The 25,309-nt window shown below is 42.5% G+C and overlaps 1 protein-coding gene and 1 long non-coding RNA gene across 2 annotated transcripts in view; both read left to right on the top strand.

The window, feature by feature from the left end:
• Positions 1–1,335: 1,335 nt before the first annotated feature.
• LOC140742130 (uncharacterized) lies at positions 1,336–12,607 on the top strand. Its single transcript, XR_012102231.1, has 3 exons — positions 1,336–1,475; positions 8,986–9,128; positions 11,266–12,607. It is a non-coding gene; the product is annotated as an uncharacterized lncRNA (long non-coding RNA).
• Positions 12,608–24,508: 11,901 nt separating this feature from the next.
• LOC140742091 (troponin C, slow skeletal and cardiac muscles-like) overlaps positions 24,509–25,309 on the top strand; it is a 29,339-nt gene continuing 28,538 nt past the window's right edge. Inside the window, exons 1-2 of the mRNA XM_073072917.1 lie at positions 24,509–24,538; positions 25,255–25,285. Coding sequence (XP_072929018.1) covers positions 24,509–24,538; positions 25,255–25,285 — 61 coding nt within the window. The remainder of the gene's footprint in view (positions 24,539–25,254; positions 25,286–25,309) is intronic.

Here is a 25,309-nt window from a genome sequence, read left to right as displayed (position 1 = left end):
ACCATTTTCCATAGATGATGCTTGGCCTGCTGAGTTCCTCCAGCAGTTTGTGTGTGGTATTTAGAATGTAAAGATGGAATACGAATGTAAGCTAGCCAATTAAATTAAAGATACCAAAAGTTTCTTCAAATACACATGAGGGGTGATTGGTAAGTTCGTGGCCTAAGGTAGGAGTCAATTTTAGAAAACCTAGCTCATTTATTTTTCCTACATTTACACACTTAGTCCAGCAATCGTGGAATATACGGATCCCTTCTTTGTAGAAGTTGGCATCTTGGACCTCCAGAAGTGGTCCACAGCAGGGGTGATTGATAAGTTCATGGCCTATGGTGGAAGGAGATGAGCTATTAACTTCAAACTTTCTGCATAATCACTCAAAGAATTGAATAGCACATGCAAGGAACAGGAGCTGTATAACTCAACTCCTTCTACCTTAGGCCACAAACTTATCAATCACCTCTGCTGTGGACCACTTCTGGAGGTCCAAGATGCCAACTTCTACAAAGAAGGGATCCTTATGCTCCACAACTGCTGGACTAAGTGTGTAAATGTAGGAGGGGCTATGTTGAAAAATAAATGTGCTAGTTTTTCTAAAATGGACTCCTTCTGCCTCAGGCCACAAACTTATCAATAACCCACTAGTAGTATGGAGAAAATTCCAGGTAGCAGGGACCATGAAGTGTGTAAAGTAAACATATATACAGAGAAGGTTCTTGGGAAATTGAAAGATCTGAAGATAGATAGGTCACTTGGACAAGATGCTGTACACCCCAGGGTTCTGAAAGAGGTGGCTGAAGAGATTGTGGAGGCATTAGTAATGATCTTTCAAGAATCACTAGATTCTGGATTGGTTCCAGAAGACAGAGAGGCAGAAGAAAAGAAACCATAGGCCAGTGGTTGGGGAAATGTTAGAGTTGATTATTAAGCATGAGGTCTCAGGGTACTTGGAAGCACATGATAAAATAGGCCATAGTCAGCATGGTTTCCTCAAAATCCTGTCTGACAAATATTTTGGAATTCTTTGAAGAAGTAACAAGCATGGTAGACAAAGGAGAAATGGTTGATGCTGTGTACTTGGATTTTCAGAAGGGCTTTGGCATTGAACACTGGGTCAAAGGGGCTCTGCTGATAGCTCAGGACCACGACAGCCCTTAAATTCTACCTTCTTTCACCTGACCATGTGGGCTTTGAACCAGCCCCTTCCCTAATTGGACTCTCGCCAATTACCCACTTATCTCCTCAATAGCACCCACCTGTTTCTGTTCTCGCTCATTACCCGGTCCATTTAAACCCTGCCTCGACTCACACTCACTACCTGTTCATCCCAGTCCTGAACTGAGTCCTTCCAGCCTGCTATAGCGACTACTGCCAACGGAAATTGTTGAATTCTGAGTTTCCAGATTCTGCCTGTTTGGAACCCGATTCTTGCCTGAAGCACCCGTAATCGTCTGCCCTCGCCGGACAGCCTTTCCCAGGTAAGACCTCCGCCTGCCATTCCGGCTTCGTGCCTGCCTCCTGGTGTTGAAAGACTGTTGCCCCTGCGGCCGCTAATAAAATCTTGGTAGAAGAACATTCATTGGTCTACACTTGAGTCCTACCGCAACTGACCCCTCCTGACACACACATGAGGCTGCTTTACAAGCTACGAGCCCATAGTACTACAAGAAAGATTCTAGCATGGATAAAGCAGTGGCTGATTGGTAGGAGGCAAAGAGTGGGAATAAAGGGAGACTTTTCTGATTGACTGCTGGTGACTAGTACTGTTCAACAGGAATTTGTGTTGTGACCATTTCTTTTTATGTTATATTCAATAATCTGGATGATGGAATTGATGGCTTTGTTGTAGAGTTTGCAGACAATATGAAGATAGGTGGTGGGGATGGATGCTTTTGAGAAAGTAGGGAGGCCGTAAAAGGATTTAGACAAATTAGGAGAATGGGCAACGAAAAGGAATACAGTTTTTGGAAGTGATTAGTCATGTACTTTGGATGTATAAATGAAAGGGCTGACTATTTTCTTAACTAGAGAGAAAGTACAAAAAACTGACGTGTAAAGGGACCTTTGTGCAGGATTCCCTAAAGGTTCATTTGCACGTTGAGTCTGGTGAGGAAGGCAAATGCAATGTTGGCATACATTTCAAGAAGACTAGAGTATAAAAGTAAGGATGTAAAGTTGAAATTTTATAAAGCACTGGTGAGGCCTCACTTGGAGTATTGTGAGCAGGTTTGGACACCTTGGCTTGGAAAGTATATGTTGAAACTGGAGAGGCTTCAATGGAGGTCCACGAAAATGATTCCAGGATTGAATGTCTTGTCATATGAAGAGCACTTGGTGGCTCTGGGCCCGTATTCACTGGAATTAAGAAGAATGAGGGGTGACCTCATTGAAATCTATTGAATGGTGAAAAGTCTTGATGGAGTGGATGTGGAAAGGATGTTTCCTATGGTGCGAGGTTCTAAGACCAGAAACTGCAAAAACTGCAGATGTACTGTGGAGAGCATTCTAAATGTTTGCATCGCTGACTGATTTAGATGGGCCACTACACAAGATCGGGAAAAAGCTGCAGAAAGTTACAAATCCATCCAGCTTCATCATGGGCACTAGACTCCACAGCATTGAGGACATCTTCAAAATGTGATACCTCAAAAAGGAAGCATCTCTCATTAAGGACACCCACAACCCAGGACATGCCCTTTTCTCACTGCCATCGTCAAGGAGGAAGTACAGGAAGACACGCAACAACTTAGGATCAACTTCTTCACCATCACTATCAGATTTCTGAATGGGCAATGAACCCTAACTTTTTCCATTTTTACTCTCTTTTTGAATCACTTATTTAATTTAATATTTAAAATATATTTCTTATCATAATTTATAGTTTTTAATTATTTTTACTGTAATATATAAACAACATATTACAGTTATATTAAACCTGATTCTGATTCTGAGGAATGCAATCATTCAAAATATCAATTGATCTAAAACTAGCCATGCTCAACTTAATGAAACATTGGCCTGGCTTCAACATTTCATTTCTGGTCACCTCACTACATGGAGCATGCAGCAAAGGTTTATGAGAATGGTTCCTGAGAATAGGGACAACAGTTACAAGGATAGATAAGAGACTGTGGACATTCCCCACTCTTTAGAAAACAGCAAGCTGAGATAGGATCTGAGAGAAGAATATTAAATGAAAAAAGACCAAAGAAGAAAGGCTAGTGGTCACAATTGTAAAGAGAATTATGAAAAACATTATTATGTAGCGTATTGAGGAATTTGGTCTGCACTGCCTACAGATGTGACAAAGGCAAATGTTAGCAAGCTCTTTGACAATGGTGATGTTTTCCACTAGAAGTCATCAGGAATTGAAACAATGTAGGATCTTCCGCTGTCTCAGATATTTTCACAATGGGACTAACTAAATCAGAAAAAAAAGGACAAAATTGAATCTATTCTGCACATCTTGCTATCATTTTTGGTGTTAGTACTCAATCTTTTGTGAATTTCAGCAGAATATTTTAAGGTATGCAGTATTTTCACAAAAGGAACAAAAACCTTATTTTTCCCAAACTGCGCTTATACAAATTGTTTGCCTTTTGCATTGCTTGACAGCATCAGATCTTATGTTAGTTGTGTGTGTTTCCTTGTTATACAGTACATAATGGAGTCAAAACAAAACCAGGTTAAATTATTAATAACCACTCATTCATGTTACTGCAGCATGCCCGAGTAATATAGCAGTTAGCACTATGCTATTATAGCTCGGGACATCAGAATTGTGCGTTCAATCCCAGCATCGTCTGTAAGGAGTCTCTGAATATCCTTCCCATGGAACGTGAGGGTTTCCTCCCATAGTCCAAAGACATATTGGGTAGAAACAGAGAAATATGGAACATAGAAAACCTACAGCACAACACAGGCCCTTTGGCCCACAAAGCTGTGCCGAACATGTCCCTAACTTAGAACTACCTAGGCTTTACCCATCACCCTCTATTTTTCCAAGCTCCATGTAGCCATCCAGGAGTCTCTTAAAAGACCCTATCGTTTCCGCCTCCACCACCGTTGCCAGTAGCCCATTCCACACACTCACCACTCTCTGCGTAAAAATAAAATAAAATAAAAAATAAAAACTTACACAGGAAAAAACATCTCCTCTGTGCCTACTTCCAGGCACCTTAAAACTATGCCCTCTCATGCTAGCCGTTTCAGCCCTGGGGTAAAGCCTCTGATTATCCACACGATCAATGCCTCTCATTATCTTGTACACCTCTATCAGGTCATCTCTCATCCTCCATTGCACCAAGGAGAAAAGGCTGAGTTCACTCAACCTATTCTCATATCCAGGCAACGTCCTTGTAAATCTCCTCTGCACTCTTTCTATGGCTTCCACGTCCTTCCTGTAGTAAGGCGACCAAAATTGAACACAGTACTCCAAGTGGGGTCTGACCAGGGTCCTATGTAGTTACAACATTACCTCTCGGCTCATAAACTCAATCCCACAATCGATGAAGACCGTATGCCTTCTTAACCACAGAGTCAACCTGCGTGGTAGCTTTGAGTGTCCTATAGATTTGGACCCCAAGGTCCCTCTGATCCTCCACACTGCCAAGAGTCTTACCATTAATACTATATTCTGCCATCATATTTGACCTACCAAAATGAACCACCTTGCACCAATCTGGGTTGAACTCCATCTTCCGCTTCTCAGCCCACTTTTGCATCCTATCAATGTCCTATTGTAACCTCTGACAGCCCTCCACACCATCTATAACTCCCCCAACCTTTGTGTCATCAGCAAATTTACTAACCCATCCCTCCACTTCCTCATCCAGGTCATTTATAAAAATCTCAAAGAACAGATCCCTGAAGCACACCACCATACAGAATATGACCCATCTACAACAACTCTTTGTGGGCAAGCCAGTTCTGGATCCACAAAGCAATGTCCGCTTGGATCCCATGCCTCCTTACTTTCTCAATAAGCCTTGCATGGTGTACCTATCAAATGCCTTGCTGAAATCCATATACACTACATCTACGGCTCTACCTTCATCAATGTGTTTATTCACATCCTCAAAAATTTCAATCAGCTCGTAAGGCACAACCTGCCTTTGATAATGCCAGGTTGACTATTCCTGATCATATTATGCCTCTCCAAATGTTCATAAATCCTGCCTCTCAGGATCTTCTCCATCAAGTTACCAACCACTGAACTAAGACTCACTGGCCTATAATTTCCTGGGCTATCTCTACTCCCTTTCCTGAATAAGGGAACAACATCCGCAACCCTCCAATCCTCCCAAACCTCTCCCGTCCTCATTGATGATGCAAGATCATTGCCAGAGGGTCAGTAATCTCCTTGCTTGCTTCCCACAGTAGCCTGGGATACATCCCATCTGGTCCCAGTGACTTATCCAACTTGATGCTTTCCAAAAGTTCCAGCACATCCTCTTCCTTAACATCTACATGTTCGAGCTTTTCAGTCTGCTGCAAGTCATCCCTATAATCGCCAAGATCCTTTTCCATAGTGAATACTGAAGCAAAGTATTCATTAAGTACTTCCACCACTTCCTCCGGTTCCATACACACTTCTCCACTGTCACACTTGATTGGTCCTATTCTCTCATGTTTTATCCTTTTGCTCTTCACATACTTGTAGAATGCCTTGGGGTTTTCCTTAATCTTGTCCGCCAAGGCCTTCTCATGGCCCCTTCTGGCTCTCCTAATTCCATTCTTAAGCTCCTTCCTACTAGCCTTACAATCTTCTAGGTTCCTATCATTACCTAGTTTTTTGAACCTTTTGAGAGCTCTCTTTTACTACTTCACTGGATTTACAACAGCCTTTGTACGTCACGGATCTTGCGCCGTACCATCCTTTCCATGTCTCATTGGAACATACCTACTCAGAACTCCACGCAAATATCCCCTGAACATTTACCACATTTCTTCCGTACATTTCCTTGAGAACATCTGTTTCCAATTTATGAGGAAGGGTCTCAGCTCGAAACGTTGACTGTTCATTTCCACGGATGCTGCCCAACCTGCTGAGTTCCTCCAGTGTGTTGTGTGTGTTGCTTTTACCCCAGCATCTGCAGAGTATTTTGTACTTATTGTCAAGGGGTACTCTCTAGTACCTGCTTCTTGCCATGCCCTCTCATGACTGTTACCCACTTCTGTCTCCTAAGGTGACTACCAGCCTATAGCTCATCTCTATCAACTCCTCACTCTCCATGACCAGATGAAGATCATCGAGCTGCAACTCCAGTTCCCTAATGTGGTCTCTAAGGAGCTGCAGCTCGACACACCTGGTGCAGGTGTGGTCATCCAGGAGGCTGGTAGTCTCCAGGACCTCCCACATCTGACACCGAGCACAGAAAACCGGCCTCACACACATACTTTCTGTCTTTATTTTAAACAGATAACCTACCTGGCCTCGACCCCTTATCACCTAAGCCCCGTTGATCCAAAGCCTTCTTACTCTGTCTGTCTCCCACTACTCCGTCGCGCGCTCCTCCGACACCCGCTCTGTAAATCTGTCTTCCTTTTAAACTCTTCCCGCTGTTCTAACTGGCCAAACTCCACACGCTTGCACAGTCGTGCCCATTCAAACCACGGAAGAAATAAGGGTAGGTAAATTGTTGATTGTAAAATACCCCATTGTTGGGGGTTTGCTGAGCTAGTCAGCTCAAAGGGCTGGAAAGGCCTATTCTGCTCTGTATCTCAAATAAAATAAAATATCTTATGTTTCCTGCAGAAGTAAGAGTCTAAATATTGTGAAGCTTATTTTGAAATGATATCTGCATAAACAGATAACACAAATATTCAGTAGGTGACAGTCATCAACTTACAAAGGATAGATAATAATTCTAAGATGTATAAGGTGTTACGGTAAATCTCAATTTTATCCAAAATGCATCTTTTTCTTCAGAAGTAGTCCCCATTTCATTTACTTTTATGCTTCCTTTAAATTATTACCCTAGATTTTGGCTACTGTATTGATTAAACATTTGTACATTCAGCAAATGGAACCTATTTGACTTATACCAGTATAGCTTTGCATTATTTCCATCACTGTAAATATCAGTGTAGTAATTGTTCATCTTTGCTAGAACTTAGCCCACCTTGCATCGTAACCTGATCCCTAACTAGTCCAAATACTCTGCTACTGTTAAGAATATTTTTGTAATAATTATATAACTTGATTCATAGATATACTATACTATAAATAGACTATATAAATATACTATATTGGTGAAAAAATTATCACTAATTTTGTATTTTTGAAAAAAAACTACAAAATTGCGTGAGTATTTTCGTTAAGTAGCCAACCATGCTTGATTACAGGTAATATAATTTTATGTCTGTGTGGTACCCTTTTACTATAATTGAGACCAGGAGTGTGAGTTGAAGATCCATTTGTCACGAGGTGGGGACAAGGGTGCTGGGAGAGGACCCACACGCAGGAGACAAACACATCTTTCTTAGGTACAATAAAATAGCGTTTATTACTCGCTACACAGAAAATTGGGAAATCGAGGACAAAGAGGAACATGAACCTCGGACTAGGGGACTAGGGACTTGGATCGCCACAGACCTGGGACTTGGAAACAGGGAACTGGGATTGCCGCGGCCATGACTTGGACAATGGGAACATGGACAGCCGCGGCCCTTGGACTTGGACAATGGGAACGTGGATCGTCGCAGACCTTGGACTTGGACAGGGGGAACGTGGACAGCCACAGGACTTGGACAGTGGAAATGTGGACAGCCGCAGACCTTGGACTTGGACAGTGGGAACGTGGACAGCCATGGACCTTGGACTAGGAGACTAGGACCTTAATTCACCGCAGCCAGAAATGTGGACACCATGGATTGCCGCAGCCAGAAACGTGGACACCAAAACACAGGACAGGAACATTGAGCCAGGACTCCTCCTCCAGATCAGACATCGAGCTGGGACTCTTCTTCAAGGGGACAGACGCGGACAGGACTCTTCTTCAAGGGACAGACACGGACACAGGGCATGACCGTCGAGCCAGGACTACGTCTTCAACTCACCCCTGGCAGATTGACCTTGCCCGGACCCACTCTGGCGAAGGAAGGCGAATCACTGGTACTCCGATGTGGGCTGGATAACTCTGGCTTGTGATAGCGACAGCGACTTGCTAAGGCTTCTTAACACTCTCGCCCCGAACGGCTAAAGCCAGGGGCTTATAAGCTGCCGGTTCAGGTCGAGAGTAGATCACCTTAATTGCCAAGCTCAAGGGACACGTGAAACGGAATTAGAAGGGAACAAAGAGTCAATGGTCTGGATCATAACGCGACCTAACTAAACTTAAAGGGGAACTGATCCGGACCATGACACCATTATTAGAACAGAATGGATACAGAGAACTGAAATTCCAGTAAATTCTGAAATACATTGCTAACTACGGAGAAAGTACTGGTTCTTCATACACGCGTAAGGGGGAACTAGACTGGTTCCTTGGAGATGCAATGATCATACATAAAACCTAACTGTCTTTTTTTAATTGATTTTTTATGCATTTTCTACAACACTACAAAAAAAACCCATGAACGAAATAGGAAATTAATACAGTGCAAGATAAACATACAATGGTAATATAATACAGAATATAATAATTGAAAAAGCACCCAAATTGAAGTTGTGTAAAGTTAGTATCCACCCCCACCCCTGCAAGAAAAAAAACTCCAGACCAACCAGAGCAAAATGAAGGAAATATAAATCAGAACATTCAAACCCCCAAAACTGTAAATACAATTAAAAACAGAAGATAATAATGCCTACTACCGAAAAAAAAGCTGAAAGCAAGGGACTGAAATGTCTTTTAACCTAACATCTAATTTCTTGGCCAGTCCAATCCTCAATTGGCTAAGTACGATTCTACAGATTTTTACTTTATTCATATTAACAAGATTTTTGTTTTTTCCTTGCTTGCAAATATTACATGGTTGTCATGAAAGATAGGAAGAGGAAGGACTATTTTCTATGATTGTTCATCCACAATCCTGCACACAGCCTTGGTGGACGAGTTGCTCTTTACCTACCCAACATGTCCTGAAGCTTGCAATCATTATTCCAGTGAAGGGAACAATGAAGATAAGAGGTAAAAAAAATATTTTCTAATCTGCCTACATCAGCTTTAAATACAAGCATTTGGGTGGTTTGTGGGTAGGTAGACTGTGGTAGGAGATGGGTAAAAACATACAGAGGGATAAGGAAATAAAAGAGAAATGAAATAAAATTCTGTATCCATCTTCATGCAAGCGGACACAGAAAACCCTGAACTATGTACAATTTGCACTGTTGTTACTCATTAGGCTCACCTCTTAAATGCAATATCACTACTAATATGGAGAGCAAGGGCAGCACACAAAAAGTAAAATTATTACAAGCAAGTGACCCTCTATCACCATCACAACTTGGAAGTATGTTGCCAGTCTGTCACCATTGCTGGGTCTAAATCCTTGAACTCCTGATTCAACAGTGCTTTCACCTGAAGAATTGAAGCAATTCAAGATGAATGACCACCACCTCTCAAAGACAATTAGAGATAAGTCATAAGAGCAGCCCTTGTCAGAAATCTCAGAGTCCAAACTGAATTGTAAAAAGTGAACCATTCCATAATACAGAATTCCACATGCCTTGATCATTTAACTTACCTTTTGCTAATTGTATGCACAAATGAATGAATCTTTTAGCAAATCAGTTGATACTTTCCTACCAATCCAATGTTTTGAATGCTTTACAATTTATTCTCCACAAAATGTAATAAAACTTAGTCCAGTTTGTGTCAGAATTGTATTTTTTCTGATTTACTTCTCGCCTTTGAAATAAGCTCACTTTCTCAGTGCTGGTGTTTAATTTTTGTTGTTTTCTTGATTCTTTTTGCTGGAGAGATGAGTATGCCCTTGGGTGAGAAATTAATGAGAAAAGTTTCTAGCTGGAAATGAAATGCCAGATATCGCATCATGCTCTGTGAAGAGATTTACCAAGGAGTCAGCTGAATAGGGGTTCTGGATAAGGACCAAAGACATGGACAATGGATTAGCTATATATTCATCAAAACATCAGGAGAGTATTCAGTGATCAGATAGAATGTAATGAGAACAGAGTTGTTCATTTGGTAACTGCTTAAGAGTGCTATGAGAAGGATGGTGCTATATGAAGCCATTAATTGGCATGTAGATGAACATGAAGCAACAGCACTGAATGGGAAGAACAAGAAGCTTCTGGAAGATTGAAATAAGTTGTATTAAAGAATGATCTTTGAAGGCATCAGGAGCAACAGCTCTTGAAACTAGCTATTGCAAAGATGATGCAATCCACCATGTCTAGAATGGGGAGTCAGGAAAACATAATTGTAAGTAGTTTTTGTAAAGATTACTAAGGATCTCAAGAACAGGAATCAGACAACTCAGCAATTCACACGAAACTAAAGATTTATTATCAGAAATTAACTAGAAAAAAACAAATAAGAGCTCAGTACAGAATCTTGAGGAATTGAAATCACTCCTGATAGACAGAAGAACTTCGTTTGAGTTTCACCCAACAAGGAACCTCAATGACTGAGCAAGTAGGGGTTGGCATGCCCCCCTGAAGCACACAGGAATTCAGAACCAATAAGACAACAGAGGTGCCCAAATGAAGCAATAATCCCCAAAGCCAACAACTACAATCCAAAACATTGAAAATGCTAATTAAATTATCCCAAAAAATAAAAGTTATAAATACAAAAAGATTAAAATTCCTCATAATACCAAATGTGCATCTGCGAAACAAAGTATAACACCAGACCTAGCTAAAAAAAAGGCATTAGGCATAAAATCCTAGGAACACTGCATACCCATGAGGTGACACTGAGAAAATACATCCTCATACTGACTGACAAAAGAAACAACCCTGGCTTGTGCCAGTTTTGAAATAGAACTCTTAAATGTATAGCTATCAGAGTCCTGCCAATTGTAGTAGCTTACCAGCCCAGGGAGCAACATGAGTGGCAACAATCCTATTGGTTTTAAAGAATGTAATAGAACACTACTTAATGCACTGACTATGAAGGTTAGAATGGAGAGGGATTGCAGATTTTATTCTTATAAATAATATTTTTATTAAGAATAAAGTTTATTGTGATTTTTAAAATACATCAACTATTATTCACATTAATACTATATTAATCCCATTTTTTAATTCTTCCTCTTTTCACATCAACCTCCCCCTGATCCTAATCCCTCACCCACTAGAGGCAACCTACCAACCTACACGTCTTTGTGAGGAAGTCGGAGCACTGGAGAAATCCATGTGACCACAGGGTGAACATAAAATTCCCTACCGACAACACCCAAGATCAAGTTTGAACCCAAGTGTTGCTTTGTGCTAAGCCAATGAAAACTCGAAGTTTTATAAGAGTGACTTCGCATCTCAAATGTATAACATAAACTGCAATGATACAAATACAACCTCCGTAAAACTGACCCACTAGAATCCAAACCAAACCTAACTGGTGCAAAATATTTCATTAGCATAAATCCTGGTCACATACTTCAATGATAATAGCCATATTTACATAAAGGACCAAAGAAAATAAACTACATAAAGTAGTATTGTATGCTGATTATAAATACATTCGTCTTAGTATTGTAAAACAAAACATATATACTTCGAATTTTAAGACTCATCATTATTTTATTTAATCACATTCTTAACAAGACAGCACAAGAGAAAAAGAACTTCATTGTTTGAATAAATTGAAATAAATAAATTGAATAAATCCCACTATGATCCAGAATATTTAGAAAATGGCTGTCCCATTCGCTGAGTTATCAATAAAATTTTAGCAGGACACCTTGCATTGTCCCCAATGACATCTGCATAGGCGAGTGGAGATGAAAGGGCAAGAAGCCAGTTTAATTATGCCTCTTGTGACATTAAATTCTTATCTGGCAAATCGTCAGTGATTTTACGCTGTTCGGATTGAATGGAAAGTGCGGCGTGTGGTAAACCTGGAACTTAGACCTCAGTATAAAAGATGATCTGGGACCATTGTCTCTCTGTCCATCTACGTCACTACATCCATCCATGATCATGGAAGATATTTACAAAGCGGCGGTGAGTGCGCAGTTTCTTAAGTTTGCGTACAGATGTTCAATTATTCAATTTCAATTTTAAGTTGTTCTGAAGCACAAATCATTAGATACCTTATGGGAAAAGCTACACAAATGTATTTTACCACCAATCTATACTAGGACAGAAATTGCATGATTAAACAATGGTTTATAAAAATATTCTATAAATCGTAATACACAAATAAACTAAAACTTAAATTTACACGAATTCTAACTACTTTAAATTGTCCCAGACAGCCAATTATTCCAATAATTTTGAGCATAATAAAATTTCCTCTTTTACTATGAAATTTGATGTTAAATGTAGAAAAATAGTCAATTATAAAACCCTCAGTGCTTGTTCCCTCTTGACCGCATTGCAAGGGATCATGAGCGGCAGGATCTTGTCTTCATCGCTTTCAATCCAATCCCGGGCTGTGGTCGATACCACGCGCGGCTTAAAAAGTTGTCCGATGTTACACATGAGGAAGGTTCATCGATTGCTGAAAAGTAAATTACGAGTAGTTACAGCGTGCTTTCAAAATAAACTCCTTGTAGTCAAACGTGCAGTGCCTTGACATCGTCTTGTTGCATTCTAGAGGCGGGGAATATAAAACAATCGGCAGGTGGCTCCAATCTTTGTTGTAAAATCGCTTAACGTTACTTATAAAACGGTCAGGTGTGGGGAAAAATAACAGAAGTTTGGACGGACACACAAAACGCTGAGGAACTCAACAGGCCAGGTTTGGAGCGATTCATTCATTAAAGTTAGTCCGTCGTGTTTAATTTCTTGCAGGTGAACAAGATCTTTACAGTTTAATATTCAGGAATTTATTCTTCATTAATTTTTGCAGCTCTTTTGTTGTAGTACTTACTCTACCCATGAAGGAATGTAAGGAGATTTTGTTGTACTGGGATGAAGCTAATTTTGGGTCGCAGGAGACGTTTATCTTGTCGATAACTTCCACAACACCCACAAGGCTCAGATAAGGATTTCAAGGATATTTGTGTGTCTCAGTCAAAATCTTGGATCAAAAGTAAGCTATTCGTAGTATTTGCCGTTGTTGTCCTCCACAGTTGTCTTGTCTTTTACACTGTTAAAAATAACAAGGAGTAGTATTTCCAAGGCCACATGCAAACAGGACTTTAAAGGAACTTTTTCTGTGTGTGCAAGTGTGTTAGGAACCCATTCGTACCTAAAGCATCCCGACTTGGATGCGATGCCTAACAAAGACAACAACTGCCACTCTTTTTAGCACCTCACAGTTGTTTCCAACGTTTGAAAAGTTTGGACAGATTGCTCAGAGTCGCGTTAGTTTTATCACCAGATCTTCAAACAGCCAACATCTATCTCCGTTACTGACAAAGACTCAGAAATTCTCAGCACTTAGAAAGCTAAATGAAGATGAAAATAAAAGCTGCTTTTCTTGTATCTTGTACTTCGATAGTGTTAACTACTGCAATGTGCTGTAGCTATTGTTCTTGTGATTTATGTGACATGCTATCTAACAATAAACATTCTGAAGTTAGTATTATATTCAGTTCTAGGCATTGCTCAAACATACCTTGGATTATCTGATAATTCTAGAACCATCAAAGAGTAAAGATTCTGCCTGTATCAAATAATCCAGAAACAATGTGACAGTTAATTCGAAGTCAAAGTAAAATTTATTATCAATACATATGTTACCATTTACTAACTTGAGATTAATTTTCTTGTCATCATTTGCAATACAATAGAATTTACAAAACTATACATAAATTCTGACAACCAATGTGTAAATAAAAAACAATAATACTGAGAACATGAGTTGTAACCGGTCCTTGAAAGTGAGTGTATACAGGTTGTGGAATCAGTTCAGAGTTGAGGCCAGTGAAATTATCCATTCTGGTTCAGGAGCCTGATAGTTGAGGGGAAATAAATGTTTCTGAACCTGGTGGTGTGAAACTGAAGGCTCCTGTACCTCCTTACCAATGGCAGCAGTGAGAGAACACCATGACCTGGATTGTGGGGTCCTTGATGATGGTGGTGCAGCCAGACTGTGCATTTGGGATGACCTACAGCATCTCTGAATAAAGACAAAGGTCATCAAGGTTAGATCGAGAAAATCAGCAGCAGGAAATGGAACAGGTGTCAGAAGTGAGAAATTAATAGTAACCGTGGGAGTTGAATGATCATAGAATAACAGACTGGGTAATAGTTCCACAGTCCTGCCACATCCAGTTGTGAATTCAGGGGGGCATTAAATAGCTAAAGATGAAGGAAACTCCAAATATATCTCCATCCATAATGATGCTAGAGACCAGCACATGTAGTGAATTCAAGGATAAGTTTGTGCAAGCATGTTCAACCTGAAGTACTGAGTGAGTTTGTTTATAATCCTCCCAAGATCCAGATCACATACACAACATAGTCTTTAGCCAATGTTTAGACCATAACATCTAGGAGCAGAATTGGGCCATTCAGCCCATCAAGTCTGCTCTGCCAATCCGTCACAGCTGATTTATTATCCCTCTCAACCCCATTCTCCTGCCTTCTCCCCATAACTTTGATGCCCTGATAAATCAAGAACTTATCAACCTCCACCTTAAATATACCCAATGATTTGGCTTGCACAGCCATCGCTGGCATTCACCACCTTCTAGCTAAAGAAATCTTCCTCATCTGTTCTAAATGGCCATCCCTCAATTCTGAGGCTGTGCATTCTGGTCTTAGACTCCCCCACTATAGGAAACATCCTATCTACATCCACTTCATCCAGACTTTTCAATATTGATTAGGATTCAATGAGATTCTTCCCACCCCAGCTCCCCGCCCCAACAATTCTTCTAAACTCTAGCAAATACAGGGCCGAGCCATCAAACACTCCTCATACACATGTTAAAACTTTGATTCCAGGATTTGGTCTCCTTTGGGCTCTCTCCAATGCCAGAACATCTTTTCTTACAAAAGGGAATCAAAACTGCTCACAATACCTCAAGTGTGTCTAACCCATGCCTTATAAAACCTCGGTAATACATCCTTTCTTTTGTATTTTAGTCCTCTTGAAATGAAGGCTAATGTTGCACTTGCCTTACTCACTGACTCAACCTTCAAGTGAACCTTTAGGAAATCTTGCACAATGACTCCCAAGTTCCTCGGCAACTGTGATTTTTATATTTTCTCCCCATTTACAAAAACTGCCTTTAATCCTTCTTACAAAGTGCATGAGCATGTACTTCCCTACATTATATTCTATCTACCACTTCTTAGCCCATTTCCCCAATCTGTCTTCATCCTTCCACAGCACTACCTGCCTTTCCACCTATCTTTATATTGTCTACAAATCTGTCCACAGAGCTATCAAATCCTTTTTCCAAATCATTGACATACATCATGAAAAGAAGCGGTCCTGCAGCACACTACTAGTCACCGCAGCCAACCAGAAAAGGCCTCCTTTATTCCCACTCTTTGCCTCCTGCCAGTCAGCCAAACTTCTATCCATTCTGCCTAGCCTGCTGTATTCTACCAGCATTTTGTGTGTGTTGTTGTTTGAATTTCCAGCATCTGCAGATTTCCTCGTGTTTGTTCTATCCATTCTAATACCATTCCCATAATACCATGGGCACTTATTTTGTTAAGTAGCCTCATGTGCAGTACTTTGTCAAAGGCCTTCTGAAAATCCAAATAAAGATCCACCAACTCTCCTTTGTCTATCCTACCTGTTATTGTTTCAAAGAATTGCAACAGATCTGTCGGGCAACATTTTCCTTTAAGGAGACCATGCTGACTTTGGCCCATATTATCATGTGCCTCCAAGTACCCCAAAACCTCATCTTTAAGAATCAACCCCAACGTCAAGTGCAGTCTGGCTAACTGGCCTATAATTTCCTTTCTTGTGAAATTCCTTCTCTTGGGATCCATCACCAACTGGATTTCCCCAACCTAGCTGCATATTGAAATCCCCCATGGTTATCACAACTTTCCCCCATTTTACATGCCTTTTCTGTTTCTCGTTGTAATTTGTAGCCAATATCCTACGACTGTTCAGAGGCCCGTATATAACTCCCATCAGGGTCTTTATACTCTTATCGTTTCTTAACTCTACCCACTAGGATTTTATATCTTTTGATCCTATGTCTCCTATTTCTAAGGATTGATTTCATTTTTTACCATTGGAGCTACCTCACCCCCTCTGCCTACATGCCTGTCCTTTCAATACAATGTGTATTCTTGGATGTTAAACTCCCAACTATGATTTTCATTCAGCCACACCTTGGAGATGCCCACAGCATCATACCTGCCAATCTCTAACTTTTGCTGCATGTGATAATCAGGAAATGGATGAGTGATCTTGCATTGCAAAAGCTAAGGGATCGGCCAACATCCTGGCTATAGTGCTAAATACTTGTGTTAGATGATGTGCTTTGCATCTGGGCATTCATGCTGACAATCTGGAAACTTAACAAAGTGGCCACTGAGTGCATTTGGGCAAGTACACCTGCTTATTAACGCAAACATCCAATCAGGTGGCAGCAACTCAATGCAGTAAAGCATGCAGACATGGTCAAGAGGTCAATTGTTGTTCAGGCCAAATATCAGAATGGGGAAGAAATGTGATCCAAGTGGCTTTGACCATGGAATCATTGTTGTACCAGAAAGGTGGTTTGAGTATTTCAAAAACTGCTGATCTCCTGGGATTTTTATGCACATGTGGTGAACTACATATACCTGTCTGGACACGCCCCCCCCCCCCCCCCCGCGCTGACTGCTCCTGTGGCTCCTCCCACTGACCGTGGCTCCTCCCACAGACCCCGTTATAAAGGCGATTGGGGACTCTGCCCTGGTCTCAGTCTCCAGGATGCAGTGTGGTGGCCAATTGCTGCTTGTTCTTTCTTCCAGCCAATAAAAGCCGATATCTTGCCTCACGTCTCAGAGTTATTGATGGTGCATCAGCACAACAGCCTCCAGAGTTTACAGAGGATGGTGCAAAAAAACCAAAAACAAAATCCAATGAGTGGCAGTTCTGTGGGTGACAATGACTTGTTAATGAGAGAGGTCAGAGGAGTGGCCAGACTGGTGCAAGGTTATAGGTGGTGTCAGGCCGCTGGAGCAGGGATCCAATCACAGACCCACTACTGTGCACATACTGATATTAATTGAGTAACAAATCCTGAGGAGCAAACAAAGTCAGTGTCAAAGTTCAGGCAGAGATCAAAACATCCAGAGAAATCCAAAAACTAGAATTGGGAAACAGGCAGAGTCAATATTCAGACTGACAGAGTACAGCTACAAATGCTGGAAAGGCTCAGGAAAATTCACTGGTACAATCTGGCAACAAACAGATGAAAACACAGGACTGAAATACTCTGAGCAATAAACAGAGAGGCAGATGATAGGTGGAGCACAATGAGACACAGGTGGCAGCAATACAGGTAATAATGAGAAACAGATGAGAGACGGAGTACTCAGTAATACAGGGGCCGGAGTAGAGCAGGAGCAGGGACAGAAGCACATAGCAATACAAAACCACAGACTGACAGCTAGGTGGAAAACACAAAAAGACAGAGTTCAACTGGAGGTACTGACAGGTAGTGCAGTAACTCATACAAGCTTGCATTACAACAATGGTGTGCAGAATGGTGACCTTGAAGTGGATGGGCTACAGCAGTAAAGGGCCATGAACATATACCCAGTGTCCACTTTATTAGGCCACTGAGTGTATATCCTTTCCATAAAAAAGGCAAATCCACTGTATCTAATTAAGTTCCTTTGGTTCAGTCTCGACCATTAGCAAAGTACTGGAAAATATCATTCAACAGAGCTAACAGATGATATTTATACATTAATGATTCATCACTTACTGGTTCAGTTGGATTTCACCAAGATACTTAAATATGAACAAATTGAATTCCAGAGGAAAAGAATGCCCTCCTAGTTAGATAATATTTGACCAAAATTGACTTCATCTAGACATTGTAAAATTAATGTCAATAGAGGACAACTTTATACTAGTGGAATTATATTTAGTACAAAGATGATGGTCAATTATTTCAGCCCAGGATGTCATTGGAGGAATGTTCTTGGCAAAGCCCCACAATGGAACAGGTTCCAACAGCAATTAGGTATGAGCAGATATGAGACAATTAACACTTGTGCTACAAAAATACCAGACAAGGATCATCTCCAGTAAGAGAGAATCTAACCATATTCCTTTGTTGTTCAACAGCATTATCATTGCAGGGACCCCTGCTCTCAATATCCTGAGTGGGATGGGGATGCTGGTGGAGAGGTCCCTGTGGAGAGAAGCCAGTGCCAAGCGCAATCAGAAGCAGGATGCCCTCTACCAGATAGTCTCTTCCACACTCCCTATATATTACCAGCATCTGCAAAAGCTCTCAAATTGTGATGGTGGGTGGGGTCCTGTGTTCCAGAAAACAGTCTACTCTTAGTTTTCCATAATGCCCAGCTGCATCATCTGCTCATGTGCCAAAAACATGATTTGAAATAAAAATAAACATTATATTTTAGTTTTTTTCGTATTAATTCCTTGAGTGAATTGTATATGATTTTTCAAAATATTGCAGTGTGATGTGTGAAATTTGTACGGATTAATTTCCAAAACCTGAACAACCACAATGTGGGATGACCCGCAAACAGGAGTGTGATGAAATACTCTCATTTCATCTTTCCATAAAATATCAGTAAGCTCTACGTCATCCAGGACAAAGCTGCCCATCTGATCTGCACTTTACATATTCATTGCATTCACAAAACATGGCTACAGGATTTACAGCCAAGAAAATATATTGCAGTATTAAAACTTATTCAACAGCACCTCCCAAAATGAATCATTATTCTGAGTTGGAAGCATATGGCCTTTTCTTCATTGCTGCTGGGTGTAAACCTCTAACTTCCCACTACTTATACTGGATGAGAATCTATCACATCAACTGTAGCCAGCTCAATGGCATCTTCTCAATTGAATTGGATTGACCTTACTACTTCCATCCTTCATATACACAAGGAGTAAAATTATTTGTTATGTCTCCATCTATATGTGCAATTTTATAGTAATTTATAATAAATAGTATGTACAACAGAAGAGTCAATATAACATAGAAATACAATTGTATCAGCATGAATTAAGCAGTCTGATGGCCTGGTGGAAGAAGCTGTTCCGGAGCCTGTTGGTTCTGGCTTTTATGCTGCGGCACTGTCAGCTGGATGGCAGCAGCTGGAACAGATTGTGGTTGGGGTGACTCAAGTCCCCAATGATCCTTAAAGCCCTTTTTACATACCTGTATTTGTAAATGTCCTGAATAGAGGGAAGTTCACACCTACTGATGCTCTGGGCTGTCCGCACCACTCTCTGCAGAGTCCTGTGATTGAGGGAAGTACAGTTCCCATGCCAGGCAGTGATGCAGCCAGTCAGGATGCTCTCATTTGTGTCTCTATAGAAAGTTCCTGGGAATTGGGTGCCCACACCAAACTTCTTCAACCACCTGAGATTAAAAAGGTGCTGTTGTGCCTTTTTCACCACACAGCCGGTATGTACAGACCACGCGAGATCCTCGGTGATGTGTAAAGCTGCTCGCCCTCTCAATCCCAGATCCATTGACATCAATAGGGGTTAACCCGTCTCCATTCCTCCTGTAGTCCACAACCAGCTCCTTTGTTTTTGCGATGTTGAGGGAGAGGTTGGTTTCTTGACAACACTGTGTCAGGTTGATGACTTCTTCTCTGTAGGCTACCTCATTATTGTTTGAGATCAGGCCAATCAGAGTAGTGCTGTCAGAAAACTTAATTAACAGATTGGAGCTGTGGGTGGCAACACAGTCATGGGTATGCAGAGAGTAAAGGAGGGGGCTTAGGACACAGCCCTGAGGGTCAGAGGGGCAGAGATGAGGGAGACCACTCTTACCACCTGCCCGCAATCTGACAGGAAGTCCAAGATCCAGCTACACAAGGCAGGGTGAAGGCCGAGGTCTCTGAGCTTCCTGTCGATCCTGGGGGTAATTATGGTGTTGAATGCTGAATTGTAGTCCAAGAACAGCATTCTCATATAAGCCTCCTTTTCCAGATGTGTGAGGATTATGTGTAGAGCTGTGGCTATTGAGTCATCTGTCATTTGGTTGTGTCGGTAGGTGAATTGTAGGGGGTCCAGTGTGGGTGGTATCATGCTGCAGATTAAGTCCTTGACCAGCCTCTCAAAGCATTTGCTTATTATTGAGGTGAGTGATGGATGTCCAGTAAATTCTGTATATGCCGGTGAATCCCATATCTCATAAAGGAAACTGAGACAGTACACAACTTGACAAGAAATCACAAGAGAGTCAGTAAACTGAAATGATACAAATGGCAGAAATGTAAAGAGTAAACACTAGTTATGTTATAATAGAACATAGAATAGCACAGGAACAGGCCATTCAGCACATAGTGTCGTGCCAAGTTAGCTAAAAAGCAAATCAAAAACACCCAAACACTAATCCCTCCTACCTACACCATGTCCATCTCCCTAAATCTTCCTTACATCCATGTGCCTATCCAAACATTTCTTGAAAGTGTTATACAGTGGGTGTTGGGAACAGACCCAAACGCAAGACACAGACACCGAAGTACTAGGGAGAGGACTAGGTGTGTCAAGAAAGCAAGGGAAGTGGGGAAGAAACGACACTGGACAAGACACAGGCCCTGGACAAGACTAGGAGACAGGGCATGGGCTAGGACTAGAGTAGGAAAGTGGGACCCGGACGAGGAACTAGGAACCTGGACAAGGACTCCGAGCCAGAGACTGGACAGGGACCCGGAACCTGGGTCTTGACTGGGGCTCGGACTCCGGATCCAGGCAAGGACAAGACGTGGCAAGGCAACAGGACTGGACGTGGGGGTAGGACACGGGACTCCAGGGCTGGATGAGGACATGAAGTTCAGGCTTGGTCTTGATCAAGGGAGAGCAGGAACACAGAGCCTAGGTCGAGGGAGAGCAGGAACACAGAGCCTAGGTAGAGGGAGAGCAGGAACACAGAGCCTAGGTAGAGGGAGAGCAGGAACACAGAGCCTAGGTCGAGGGAGAGCAGAGCAGAAGTGGGGAGAGGCATAGCTGGACACAGACACTAGCCCTGGATGAAACCAGGACTCAGGGCCTAGGCTACAACTTGGACTCAGACACGGACTGGAACCTCCTCAGAGCCTTGGACTGGAGCACAGGAACACAGAACACAGAGCTGGGACCCCGTCCTTGGGAACAGGATGTAGGGCCAGGGCTTTACACAGAGTCAGGACCCCTCCTTGGGGCCAGGACTCATACACAGATACTAAACACAGGGACACAAAGAGACAGTTCCAAGCTCAACGATAGATAGTTCCTTCTGTTGTTGTGGCAAGGCTCTGGTCTCACTCCAGTGGCTGAACTTGACAGCAATACAGGCGAGGCTGCCGGCAAGGCTTCAGGCCAGGCTTCAGAGGGAAGGAAGGGAACAGTCCAGCCTCAGGGTAACAGCAAAGACAGCCTAACTTACGCAACAGAGGCTAGGACATGAAGGGACAGATCCCACCATAGGGTAACAGCAAGAATGGCCTGACTTACCCCACAGAGGCAAGGACAGGATACCAACAAGACAAACCAGCAACCACACTCGAACCCAGGGCCACTTATATTCCAGCCCCAATATGAGAATCAGGTGCTGTGATTAAGCCCAACTGAAACAGACAGACAGACATACTTTATTGATCCCGAGGGAAATTGGGTTTCGTTGCAGTCGCACCAACCAAGAATAATGTAGAAATATAGCAATATAAAACCATAAATAATTAAATAATAATAAGTAAATTATTCCAAGTGGAAATAAGTCCAGGACCAGCCTATTGGCTCAGGGTGTCTGACACTCTGAGGGAGGAGTTGTAAAGTTTGATGGCCACAGGCAGGAATGACTTCCTATGACGCTCAGTGTTGCATCTCGGTGGAATGAGTCTCTGGCTGAATGTACTCCTGTGCCTAACCAGTACATTATGGAGTGGATAGGAGACATTGTCCAAGATGGCATGCAACTTGGACAGCATCCTCTTTTCAGACACCACCGTCAGAGAGGCCAGTTCCACCCCAACAACATCACTGGCCTTACGAATGAGTTTGTTGATTCTGTTGGTGTCTGCTACCCTCAGCCTGCTGCCCCAGCACACAACAGCAAACAAGGGACAGCCAGAAGACCTGGAGTCCGGAGTCCATGGACCGGACTGTGAACTGGAATACAGACTTCACGGACCGGACCATGACAGAAAGCCTTTAATGTATTTGTTTCTACTACCATACCAGTCAGTGTATTCAAGGCATCCACATTCTGAGTAAAAAAACTTACGATTCATATCCCCCTTGAACCTATGCCCTCTCACCTTCAGTGCATGCCCTCTGGTATTAGACAATTCAACCCTGGGAAACATACTCTGTCTCCACTCTATCTGTGCTTCTCATAATATTGTAAACCTCTATCAGATCTCCCCTCACCCACTCCCACTCCAGAGAAAACAACCCAGGTTTATCCAGCCTTTTGTGATAGCCCATGCCCTCTAAACCAGGCAGAATCCTGGTAAATCTCCTCCGCACCCTCTCCAAAGCCTCAACATCCTTCCTATAGTAGGGCATAAAAGCAAGTATTCGATAAGCCTTCTTAACCACCTTATCGACCTGTGTAGCCACTTTCAAGGAGCTGCGAACTTGACACCAAGATCTCTCTGCTCAGCAACACTGTGAAGGATCTTGCCCTTAACAGTGTACTGTCTCCTTGCATTTGCCCTACCGAGGTGTAACACCTCATGTTTATCAGGGTTACATTCCATCTTCCATTTCTCTGCTCATGTCTGCACCTGGTTTGCATTGTGCTATATTATCTGCAAATCTTCTGCACTATCCATGACTCCACCAATCTTGGTAACACCCGCAAATTTACTAATCCACCCATGTACATTTTCATCCAGGTCTTTTATATACATTACAAATAGCAGAGGTCCCAGCACAGATCCCTGAGGAGTTCCACTAACTACAGACCTCATGGCATATTTACAAGTAGCAGGGTGGGACGAGGTATAGTTGATGTTGCTGTGAGAGTCCGTGGGTTTATGATAGACATCAGTGTCTCCAGAGATAGAGACATTGAGATTAAGAAAGGGGAGGGAGGTGTCGGAAATGGACAGGTAAATTTGAGGGCAGGGTGGAAATTGGAGGCAAAGTGGATGAAGTCGTTGAGCTCCGCATGGGTGCAGGAAGTAGCACCAGTACAGACATCGATGTAGCGGAGGAAAAGTGTGGGATGGTCACCAGTGTAGACTTGAAGGCTCCTTTTGTTTGAAGGAACTGAGAGGAACCAAAAGAGAAATTATTTAGAGTGAGGCCAAGTTCTGTTAGGTGGAGGAGAATAGTGTTGGAGGGGAAATGGTTGGGTGGAGAGCTTTGAGGCCTCCCTGGTGGGGGATGGAGGTGTAGAGGGAATGGACAACCATAGTGAAAATAAGATGATGGGGGCCAGGGAACCTGAAATCATTGAAAAGATACAGAGCGTGTGAAATGTCATAGATGTAGGTAGAAAGGGACTGAACTAGGGGGGGATAAGATAGAGTTGAGGTATGCAGATATGAGTTCAATGTGGCAGAAACCAGTTGAAACAATAGGTCTTCCTGGACAAGTGGGTTTGTGGATCTTGGTAGGAGGTAGAAATGGGAGGTGTGAGGTTGGTGGTGGTGGATAGGAGATCCTCAGAGCTAATATGGCCAGTGATAGTGTGGGTGACAATGGCCTGGTGCTCCTTCGTGGGGTCCTATTTGAGGGGTAAATAAGAGAAGGTGTCTGAAAGTTGTTGCTGGGCCTCAGCAAAGTAAAGGTCAGTACGCTAGACTACTACAGCACCCACCACCCCCTTATCCATGGGTTTGATGGTGAGGTTAAAATTTGTGCAGAGGGAGTGGAGAGCCAAGTGTTAGGAAGGAGTGAGGTTGGAATGAGGAGTGTTGAAGTGGAGACAGTTGATGTCCCGTCAGCAGTTGGCAATGAGAAGGTTCAGAGTAGGCAGAAGACCAGGAGAGGGTGTCCAGGAAGAGGAGGAGTGTTGCAGATGGGAGAAGGGGTCATCGGTGCAGGGTGGAGAGTCATTGCTAAAGAAGTAGGCACAGAAACGTGGGCGGCAGAAGGAAAGCTCAGTGTCCTGGCGGGCACGGAACTCACAGGGAGTTGAGGTGTGGGCACAGGGGGGCAAAGATGAGGCCCTTACTGAGGACAGAACATTCTGGCTCAGAGAGGGGAAGGTGAAATTCTGGCACAGATGAGAGCTGGGATCAGAGGGGGAAAGAGGATTGGTAACATCTGAGGAGAAGGGAAGTTTGGATGCTCAGGGATGGTGGGGTGAGAAGAAGATGGAGTCTCCGAGGGCCCAAGAGCTAGTGGTATGAACTGAGAGAGACATGATTGCTGAATGGTGGTGGCGGAAAGGGGAGATGGGGTTTCAGTGGCAGTGCATAGAGTCCTGGTCTGGAGGTGCAGTAGGTCAAGACTGGAGAAGGAGTTGGAAGTTGCACAATTGGCCTTCGGAGGTGTCTGGGGTTATTGGAACCTACATTGACGGTGGTGGAGTCTGCGTTCTGAATCTGCCCTGAATCGTGAGAACCGTTGAGGTTAGCAGCAGAGATCACATTCTGGAGACGTCCAGTCCTGCCAGGAGAGGCAGGTTCTGTGGTCTATAGACAGGCGATCTTCCAATCCTTGCAGGACGTGAGAAAGTCAAAGAACTGGCGATTGAAAGTGTGGATCTGGCAGAGGATAAAGTAGCAGACAGGTCCATTAAAACAGCGGAGAGAAAATCCCAGAGTTGTGGAAGTGATTGGAATAGGGACACCAGATAACTCCTCATGGTGGAAATGACGAACTAACTTCATTTTATAACAATAATTTCATAACTTCACCTTTCCATCAGTCTGCACTGTGATGACCATATGCATTTGATATTCCAACTAAGGAACAACTTAGTGGACATTAAAAGAGTTGAATATCAACTTGACAACGATATAGATGAGAGTTTGAGTAACAGATGGACTGACACATCTAACTTCAGATTTTTATTTTAAATCATGCCTACGGAACTCATTGTGTTTTTGCACTACAGGTTGAGCAGCTCACTGAGGAACAGAAGAATGGTAAGGGATCATAAAATGTTAAAG

This window comes from Hemitrygon akajei, chromosome 19 (genome assembly GCF_048418815.1).
Source record: "Hemitrygon akajei chromosome 19, sHemAka1.3, whole genome shotgun sequence".
Lineage (NCBI taxonomy): Eukaryota > Metazoa > Chordata > Chondrichthyes > Myliobatiformes > Dasyatidae > Hemitrygon > Hemitrygon akajei.
Note: the sequence above shows the minus strand (reverse complement) of the source record. Positions and strands in the feature narration are given on the sequence as shown.